We start from the raw sequence: 10,849 nt of genomic DNA, 5'->3' as shown, positions 1-10,849 counted from the left end.
ACTTGGTCTACAGGAAATGTAAGTCAGCTGAGTGTGATAACTCTTATGAATAATGGAGATGATAAGGATGATGATAATGATAGCTATGGTGATAGTGATAACGGTAATGATGGTAATGGTAATGATAATACCCATGGTGATAGTAATAATGATAATGATAGTAATAAAGGTAATGATGATATTGATGATAATAAAGGTAATGATAATAGTGATAATAATAATGATAATCATTACAACAATATCAACTACAGAAACAACAGAAATGATGATGGTAACAACAATAATAATAATGATAGTGATAGTAGTAGTAATAATGATAATGATAATAGTAGTAATAATGATGAACATAATGATAATGATAGTAGTAGTAATAATGATAATAATAATGATAATGATAATAGCAGTAATAATGATGAACATAATGATAATGATAATAATGACATTAACTCACTCTTGCTTTCTCAAATGGAGGTACATGTACCTCCATGTATGTAAGTATGTGTACGCCTTATACACCTTACATTTCTAACTCCTTTCTTCTATGTCATATAATAATAATAATAATAATAATAAAAAGAATAATAATAATAAAAATAACCCCCTCTGCAATCCCGTTGTGATCATTTCATTCCCAGAATGTTTACACTCGGCCATGCATTCAAATCAGATTCCGGCGCCGCTCCGTGTGACGTCTGCCTCATTTGCATACCAAAGACCACCTCCTGACTAATTCACGTCACCTCCGGATAAGCTAGCGTACGGATAAGCTCTATTACAGCTTAAAGAAACTGATTTACGAATGCTGGTTCGTTTCATTCATCCGCTGTCTATGTTGTTTACATGTTGTCTGCGTGACCCGCGTTCGAATCCAACACCGCCAGTGGATGGTAACCCCCCCCCCTCCTTTCACACGGGGGGGGGGGGTAATTTAGAAGCACAGTAAACAAAATTTGATAAGTTATACGAGCCTGACACAAAATTCTAAATCATTATCATTATTACTGTCATCATCATCGTTATTACTGTTATCACTATTATTGCTATTAATATCCTTATTATTATCATTAATGTTATCATTATTATAGTTATTACCATTATTTATTATCATTATTACTAACAATAATACTACTATTATTGTTTCTCTCATTACTAACATCATCATCAATCACCATCATCCCCTTAACCTTCCACATCATCACCCTCACCATCATCCCTTAAACCACATCATCACCATCACCATCTCCACCACCACCACGATCGTCCTCATCTCCACCACCACCACGAACGTCCTCATCTCCACCACCACCACGATCGTCCTCATCTCCACCACCACCACGATCGTCCTCATCTCCACCACCACCATCCTCACCGCCGCCACTCTCCCTCCTCAGCCAGGTGTCAGTCCAAGCAAGACGCCGCGAGCCTTTGCGAGTCCGTCAAGAACGACACCGACGGCACGGCAATCATCAAGGACGGAGGAACGACCGTGTGTCCGTTCACCGGCTCCCGCTCCTTCACGTTCCAGAAGCCCTACCTCGTGTGCGACCTCGACCATTCCAAGCTCTTCTCCGTGGACAACGACACCCAGCTCTTCTTCGTGTACAACCCGTGTCCCAAGCAGACCAGCCCGAATGTGTTTCCTTACCGTGAGTAGCGGAGTGGGTCACGCTGGTCTGGCCTTTCGCTGTAGCTTCGTGTGCTGGTCTAGGCGGTCTTGGACCTTTTGCTGTCATTCTTGACGATTCTGGAATGGTTAATGTGTCATCTCTTTTCCCTCCTTTCTCTACGACCCGTGGGCTTAGACCGGGACACGTACAGCTTTTGTTATGATTCTTGACTTCTGATAGGTTGGCTAATATGGAATCTCTCCTTCCTCTACAACTCCTGTGCTGTGTCAGGGTTCTAGACCTTTTGGTGTGATTCTTGACACCCGGTGAAATCAGTCAAATGATCTGTGGTTCTCATATGGAATCTCCTTTCTCGTTTCTCTACAGCCTGTGTGTTATGCTAGGCGGTTCTAGACATTTTGCGGTGATTCTCATATTAACGAATATAGAATCTCCTTCATAACTCGTGTACTAAACTAAGGGGTTCTGGGCCTTTTGTAATGAATCTTGACTCTCGATAAGCAGGCCAATAAGGAATCTTCTTTCTCTACAACTCATGTGCTAGATTAGGGGTTCTGGACCTTCTGCTATGAATCTTACCTCTCTATATGTTGGCCAATATGGAATCTTCCTTCAACTACTTGTTTGCAAGACTGGGGGTAAGACGGGCATATGTCCTCTTCACTTGACTCTCGAAAGAATCATAAGCATTCTTAGATTTAGAAATATCAGTTGTTTCTGGACGTTTCGTTCATAAAAGGGAGCATTTCAGTCTGGTTTCAAAAAATGAAATAGCAGTGCTAGCTAATAACCTAACAGTCTACCCCAGTATACTACATCCACAGTTACGGCGTTGGGTTCCTATACCACTGCTTATGAACCCCTATGTTAGAGAGACTGGCGATTACATTGACGTAAACATATTGAAATATTTATCTTATCATACATTCAATTATGCTGCAAAATGATTTACAGCTTAAATTTCCTATAACGCTTTGCAAAAGAAAGAAATAAAAGAAAAATCTGTTTCCAATGCGAGTTACTGGTTTGTTGCTATGACAACAATGGCAAAGCTTGAAAGGGTTCTGGTTTCATGCGCATACCTGTGTCTTCGGGACTGCCAGACTGAGACGCCATTTTGATATATCTTTATTTAGCCTGGTCTTCTGCTAATTAAGTACCTTTTATGTCATATTGTTCATCTAGTAATTGCTAATGCTCTTGCATCTAGCTTTGTGAAAATGGTCATGATGTGCGTCACCTGACAGACCGCCAATCATGTTTCTGTTTCTCTCTTCGGCCAGAGGAGCGAGTGGCCTGTGTAGCCTCCTGGAGCGACGGCGACACCCATTACTTACTCGGGCAACTTACTGGCTACAATTACGGCGGTCCTCAATACCGCTGCCACATCTACGAGGAGAAGCCTGGCGAGAACTACCTCTACAGCATGACGAGGACCTCGGCACACTGCGGGGCATACAGCTCGGACTATGAGTACTTCTACAGGATCTACAATGAGTCAGTAGGTAGGTCTTGGAATATGTCTTCAGTCTTCCGCCTCCATGCTGCAGAAAGCCTTGGACGCTTGCAATTGTAATCATAAGTAAATATAAGTAAGTACCTGAGTACTGGTCGCTTTGCAGCCCCCGGCATGCCTGCCATAGAGGGCTACGACCCAACCAAGGAGCTGTACCTCGGCGCGCCCCTCCGCCTGGTCTGCCGAAGCAGCGGAGGGTTTCCGCCGGCGGAGCTCAAGTGGTTCAAGAACGGCGACGAGATTCCCTCGGAGAGCCTCGAGACGAAAGCGGGCTCCGAGAACCACATCGACGTGGTGATCCGCGAGGACGACGACGGGGCCGAGTACCGCTGCGACGCCGTTAACTTCGCCGACACGCTCGCCACGTCCATTGTCCTGTTCCTGCGTCCCGGTGCGTCCAAGGGCTTCCTTGAAAGTATTGGGGCTTCATTTCACTTCATTGGCTTTGTCTTGACCTACTTTACTTCCCTTAATTGCAAAATAGAAACTGTTACGGTCGTGTTGCGCAAAATATGCGCGGTTTTGCAACGGAAAACACGTCTCACCAATTAGGATAACCGGGGAAACTTATAATGATATATAAATAGTCGTATACCCCTTTGTGCACTTTTTCTAAATCTCTTCAAGAAAATTCCTTTTAAAAACTGCATATCCGAGAGAGAAGACAGAGATCCTGTACCAACTCCACAATCTGGGCAAAAAACAGACACTTAATTGCCTGGTCAAAAAGCCAGAACATCTCGCCTGTCTTTAAAGCCCCTGTGACTCTATGCATTTACTAGTTTTCAAGTATAATGTCTGGCTACATCCGGTTCATTTGGTCGCTCGCCCGATACTCCCTTTGCGGAGGTGGCTCATTGAGTCCTGTTATCATAGCTGCATTCACATTCTCTAGGGCTTGAACAGCTGTCTTTGAAGGGGAAACAGCACGTGTCACTGTGTATTGCATCTGACGCCAAACTTCTGCTCGTTCCCATCAGACTCAGAACTGACAACTACTTCAGAGCCAGAAATAACAACAGTACTTACATCTACGCCGACGGTAACTGAAACAACAACAGATGCAACTACAACAAGCACAATAACAACAGATGCTACAACAACAACAACAGCAGCTCCATCAACTACGACTACAGAGTTCTTCTATGAATACTACGTTGGTGAGAATGTAAACATATCTTATTACACTAGTAATAACCTTTAGTTGATTACTATTCTGAAGGCAGCAAATTTCATTAGCAGGTGAAGGTTAAAGTTCAATAGGATTTGCTAAATATATCATAGGAGGAAAAAATAAGAAAGGGGAATGGACGAGGATGAGTGCCTTCAAATACGGGAAACGTAAGACGTCACTTGTTCAGAATTATGAGTGTGGTATCGAGAGGCCTATTACATATATTGTGGTATTGTTGGTAAGCTTCCATACAGCTTTTCTGCGTTCTTCGCAATAAACTGTAATCAGTGGTTGATAATGGTATTTAATGATATGACTTTTTTAGAATTTTACAAACAGAGAGAATGAGGGAGGGAGGGAGGGGGGGAGAGAGAGAGAGAGAGAGAGAGAGAGAGAGAGAGAGAGAGAGAGAGAGAGAGAGAGAGAGAGAGAGAGAGAGAGAGAGAGAGAGAGAGAGAGAGAGAGAGAGAGAGAGAGAGAGAGAGAGAGAGAGAGAGAGAGAGAGAATGAGAGAGAAAGAAAGAAAGAAAGAGAATTAAAAAAAAAAAAATCGAGGTAAGATAAAAATGGTACACACACCCATATCCACAAAATATCCATGGATGACAGAGAGCGAGACAAAAAAAAAAAAAAAAAAAAAAAAAATAATGATAATAATAAAAAGAAATAAACAGAAAGATGTGGAGAGAAGTAGAGAAGAGAAGAGAAGAGAAGAGAAAGAGAGAACGAAAAATGGAACGAAAGCAACGCAAAATACCTCACTGCTAACTCCATGCCCTCCCCCCCCCTTTTTTTTCCTGCAGACGAGGTCCCGCCCATTTTCACGGTCTTCCCGGACACGCCCATCGAAGTGACCCAAGGTGCCTCGCTGAACGTGACCTGTGCCGCCGAGGGAACGCCCATGCCCTACGTTCAGTGGGTGAAGGTGAGGTCGTGTTGCTTTAAGAATTCGAATTCAAATTTTGAAATAATTCATTTCTATTACACAGAAATGTAGTTTTATTGTATATATTAACGGAAGATACACGTAGAATTGGGGATAGTATAGTACATTTAAGTCTTCCTTCTTTTTTATATTTTGGAACCTGCTGTTGTTGATATTTTAGGTGAGGGAGAGAAGGAGAGGGAGAAGAGAGGGAGAGAAATGGATGGAGAGGGAGAAGAGGAGAGAGAAAGATAGTGAGAGGAGAGGGAGAGGAGACCGATAGGAGAGGGAGAAGAGAGGGAGAGAAATGGACGGAAAGGGAGAAGAGGAGAGAGAAAGATAGTGAGAGGAGAGGGAGAGGAGACCGAGAGGAGAGGGAGAGGAGACCGAGAGGAGAGGGAGAGAAAGGGACGGAGAGGAAGAGAGTGTGAGGAGAAGGAGAGGAAGAGAGGGAGAATAAGAAAAGGAGAAGAAGGGGAGGGTAAGAAGAGGAAAGAAAGAGAGAGAAAGGAAAAGAGGGAGAGGTAGAAAAGGAGAGAAAGAAACGGAGAACAAGAAAGGGAGAGGGAAAAATGTAGAGAAAGATAGGGAATGAAAGAGAGGAAGAGTGGGAGACAAAGAAAGGGAGAGGAAGATAGAGACAAAGAAAGGGAGAGGAAAAGGGATAGACAGACAGATGGACAGAGAGATAGAGAAAGAGAGCGAGAATGAGAGTGAGAGAGAGACATGGAGGGGGGAGGAACAAAGTAAGGAGGAGCAGAATGGAGGAAAATGAATAAGGAAAGAGAAAGATCGCGAGAAAGAGGGAGAGGAGGGAAGTGGAGAAAGAACTAGACACAATGAGATTGCTTACGTAAATAAGTTGAACGGTTGTATTTCGCGTGAGAGAAAGGCCGATGAAAAGATATATATATATATATATATATATATATATATATATATATATATATATATATATATATATATAGAGAGAGAGAGAGAGAGAGAGAGAGAGAGAGAGAGAGAGAGAGAGAGAGAAAGAGGCGTAATAGGAAATGAAGAGGAGAGACACAGGCAGAGAATTGATAGCAGGAGAGAGAGAGAGGGAGAAATAGCAGGGGGGGGGGAGGGAGGGTGCAATGGGAGCGACAGAGAGAGTGAGAGCGAGAGCGAGAGAGAGAGAGAGAGCAAGATAAAGCTAGAGAGAGAGAGAGAGAGAGAGAGAGAAAGAGAAAGAGAAAGAGAAAGAGAGAGAGAGAGAGCAAGAGAAAGCTAGAGGGAGAGAGAGAGAGAGAGAAAGAAAGAAAGAGAGAGAGAGAGCGAGAGAGAGAGAGAGAGAGAAGATCGAAAGAACAAGAACACAAGATAGAGAGAAAGAGATCGAGAACACGAAACCGCAAGAACGAAAAAAAATAAAAAGGGGTGTCCTCCCTTATCACTTCTCTTATATTTTTTTTTACTTATTTTTTTATTTCTATTTATTATTATTATTTTTTTACTTTTTCAAAATATTTATTTTAATACTAATATATTTTTTAAATATTTATTTTTATTTTATTCTATTTTAATATTATTTTAATATTAATATTTATGTTAACATTTATTTTAATAATATTTATGTTAACATTTATTTTAATATTAATATTTATTTTAACATTTATTTTAATATTAATATTTATTTTAACATTTATTTTAATATTGACATTTTGATTTTTTTAAAAATATTTATTATTTTTTACCCTCATAAAATCCTCATTTCAGAGAGACGAGAACTTGCATCGCATCAACATGTCCGAACGTGTTTTGGGCGAGGCCATCCTGGTTCTTGACGGCGTCTCGGACTCGGACTCCTACACCTGTGAGGCCGAGTCCGAGAGTGGGTTCGTGTCGAGGGAGATCGACGTCCTCGGTAAGATGTATACATATATATATATATATATATATATATATATATATATATATATATATATATATATTTATATATCTATATCTATATCTATCTATCTATATATTTTTATCTATATCTATATCTGTATCTCTCTCTCTCTCTCTCTCTCTCTCTCTCTCTCTCTCTCTTCTCTCTCTCTCTCTCTCTCTCTCTCTCTCTCTCTCTCTTCTCTCTCTCTCTCTCTCTCTCTCTCTCTCTCTCTCTCTCTCTCTCTCTCTCTCTCTCTCTCTCTATATATATATATATATATATATATATATATATATATATGTCTCTGTGTGTGTGTACACACACACACACACACACACACACACACACACACACACACACACACACACACACACACAGACACACACACACACACACACACACACACACCCTCACAAACACACACACACACATAGACACACACACACACGCGCATACACACACACATATGTACACACACACACACACACACACACACACACACACACACACACACACACACACACATATATATATATATATATATATATATATATATATATATATATATATATATATATATATATTAACATACATTTATATATATATATTTATTTATATAAATGTGTATATGTGTATATGTATATCCATATATGTATTTTTATATCTATCTATCTATTTATCTATCTATCTACATATATATGTGCGTGTGTATGTGTGTGTGTGCAGAGGCCATGACCGTCGGTTTCCCTTCCAGCGCTGGGGCCGCCGCCTCCACAGAACCTGCGGCTGAGTTTCCTGACGGAGACGCAGGCGGCGATCGCCTGGGACCCGGTGGAGGAAGCCAAGTTCTACACGGTGTTCAAGAACTACTCTTCTTCTCAGGGCGAGGCGGTGGACGTCTTCGAGAGCACTATTTACACCTTCGCAGGCAAGTGGGCCGAAAGACACGCGGAAACAAAACAAAACACACACACACACACACACACACACACACACACACACACACACACACACACACACACACACACACACACACACACACACACACACATTTTTCAGGCACTTGACATCCTCCCAGAAACCCGAAGGGACGCCCACCAAGCCGCGTCCATTCACAAACGACTCATTCACGACTTCCTCCTTCAGGTCTGGAGCCGTACACGAAATACGAGTTTCGGGTGGCGGTGGTCACGGCCAACGACCAGATAGCTCTGTCGGACTCCATCTTCGCAATCACTGGAGATACAGGTGTGGCTTTTGGGTTTATAGTCATTCTAATAACTAAAAAACGATTCGTGGTAAAGAATAAGACAATCTTAAAAAGAATAATGTTAAAGAACAAGACATGAAAATAATTATAAAGAACGTCATAAATCATAAAGAACAAGACTAAAAAAAACATATTGTTAAAGAAAAAGGTGCACTTAGTATTGATTTTCTAGCAAGTATTCTAATTCTGAAATATTCAAAATTCAGTACATTAGCAGGTTTTTAACATTCGTTTTACGTGGATATGTAATTTACAACTAGAGATATCGAAGTAAAATACTTGGCTAGATGTTTATAGTTTACAGTATTCATATTATGTTTCAAATCGAGTAAGTAATTTAATCACATTAGCAGATGCTTCAAATTTGATGTATTAGAAGCATTTACGTAGGTGTATTAAGCTTGCAACATTCAAGCATTTACGCTGATGCATGGAAGCTTGAGAATTAGAGGACATCCACTTGAAGGACACTCCAAGGCCCACTTTTAGTATTTTTTTATTTTATTTTATTTATTATTTTATGGTTTGCTATCTGCAGTACAGGGTTTCAGCAAGTTACATGGTTATGATAAAAGTTAACTAGCAGTATTATTATTCTCTTAAGAACATTCTAGCATCTGCAAGTTAAATTATTAGATTAGTGTCATTATACTTTGTTAAAGATATATTACGCGCCTGTTATGCTTAAAGTCCGATACTCAGTAATCTTCTCTATAGCTTACAAATATCGTAAGCTCTCCTATTATAAGTTATAGGCAGATACATTGGTATATATCTCCCAATAACGTAGTAATACTTGTAAAAGTCGAAGAAGAAATAACGGTTCATATCTTCCTAAACTCTATGAAAGTCGAACAACATATAGAAGCTTAGTCTTTTAAAAACTCGATAGCAAGAATGAGAGTCAAACAAAACATATAACGGTTTACAATCTACTAAAACCTGAATAACGCTTATGAAGAACAAAATGCAGCGGTTTATAATCATCCAAAAGACCTCGATAAGACTTGCGAATCGAGCAGCTGTTCACCAGCGGTCCGCCTCCCCTGCAGCGCCCGACCAGCCCACAATTGAGGGCCTCGACGCCGTGCTGAAGTTCTCCGTCGGGGACACCGTGAACCTCACGTGTTCCAGCGGAGGGGGTCTCTCGCCTCGGGTCATGAGGTGGTTCAAGGACGGCGTGGAGATGGCCAGCGCCGAGAGCAGCTCGGGCGTGGAGCTGAGCCTCGTCCTGCAGGAGGAGGACGACGGGGCCGAGCTGCTGTGCCAGGCGAAGAACTACGTGGCTGCGGTTAATACCTCTGTGGTCGCCCGTATCAAGCAAGGTGCGTAGCTTCTGATGTTTTTTATGTTTTTGGAAGGATTGATGTTCTAGAGGAACTTGTGAATTTGGTTAAATGTGAAAATGCATGTGTGACATTTATTTAGGATATCGAGAAATGTCCTGATGATTTTTAAGAAGCATTACATCCCCATAGAGTATTAAGACACATTTGGAAAGGCAAATATTTATGACAATCTACTGCTTCGAAGCTGAGGTTCTGTTTTTTCGGTATTCTATGTGCTTTTTAGACATTTTGACTCAATCTCTGTAGGAAACAGTTATTTTCGGAGCCCCCACTCCCTTTATAATTTGGAGAACCATCACTCTTCTGAATGAATACCAGAATAGCCCAAGACACACGAAAAAGACTGGAGAAAAGCGTAACTACTTCATCTAGTATTCTTATTCCGCCTTGCTCTCCCTGGACCCACCCTCCAAGGGCCGCTTCCCAACCCAACCCAAAGCAGCGTTCCCTACCTAACCCAGCGTAAGCCAACCGTCTAATTTCCCAGCCAAAGGGGGTTTGCACTTATTTTGTACTTATTTCAACACCGATTACTTACACGGAGCTTCTGTTTTCCCCAACACCCCTGATATTGTATATATGTGTATATATATATATATATATATATATATATATATATATATATATATATATTTATATATATATATATATATATATATATATATATATATATATATATATATATATATATATATATATATATATATGTGTGTGTGTGTGTGTGTGTGTGTGTGTGTGTGTGTGTGTGTGTGTGTGTGTGTGTGTGTGTGTGCGTATAGATATATCGACATCGATATAGATACAAACATACAAATAAAGATATAGCTAGATAAACAACCACATAGACAGGCAGACAAATATGAACTCGTAGAACTAACAACTAACGAGAGCCACCTCCCCCCCCCACCCCCGTGTCCTCCCCACCCCCCCCTATCCAACCCCAGGCGAGTGCAAGATCCCCGGCGAGTGGGCGGGCGAGTGGTACTCCGGCTGGGACCAAGTGGCCGTCCAGTCCGACCTGTGGCTCGACCAGGTCTGCCTGGCGTCTTCGAGGAACCGGTTCCTGGTCAAGAAAGAGTAGGTGGAGGAT

The 10,849-nt window shown here is 41.2% G+C and overlaps 1 protein-coding gene across 1 annotated transcript in view; it reads left to right on the top strand.

Moving 5' to 3' along the window:
- LOC113802059 (basement membrane-specific heparan sulfate proteoglycan core protein) overlaps positions 1 to 10,849 on the top strand; it is a gene marked incomplete in the record, with an annotated part of 74,620 nt that overhangs the window by 21,857 nt on the left and 41,914 nt on the right. The window contains 11 exon segments of the mRNA XM_070119270.1: positions 1 to 18; positions 1,392 to 1,646; positions 2,912 to 3,133; positions 3,251 to 3,535; positions 4,125 to 4,304; positions 5,122 to 5,243; positions 6,984 to 7,131; positions 7,895 to 8,068; positions 8,287 to 8,388; positions 9,463 to 9,735; positions 10,704 to 10,836. Of these exon segments, the coding sequence (XP_069975371.1) occupies positions 3,055 to 3,133; positions 3,251 to 3,535; positions 4,125 to 4,304; positions 5,122 to 5,243; positions 6,984 to 7,131; positions 7,895 to 8,068; positions 8,287 to 8,388; positions 9,463 to 9,735; positions 10,704 to 10,836 (1,496 nt within the window).

Source organism: Penaeus vannamei, chromosome 43 (assembly GCF_042767895.1).
Source record: "Penaeus vannamei isolate JL-2024 chromosome 43, ASM4276789v1, whole genome shotgun sequence".
In the NCBI taxonomy this organism is placed as follows: Eukaryota; Metazoa; Arthropoda; class Malacostraca; order Decapoda; family Penaeidae; genus Penaeus; species Penaeus vannamei.
This window is presented reverse-complemented; position numbering and strand designations above follow the sequence as displayed.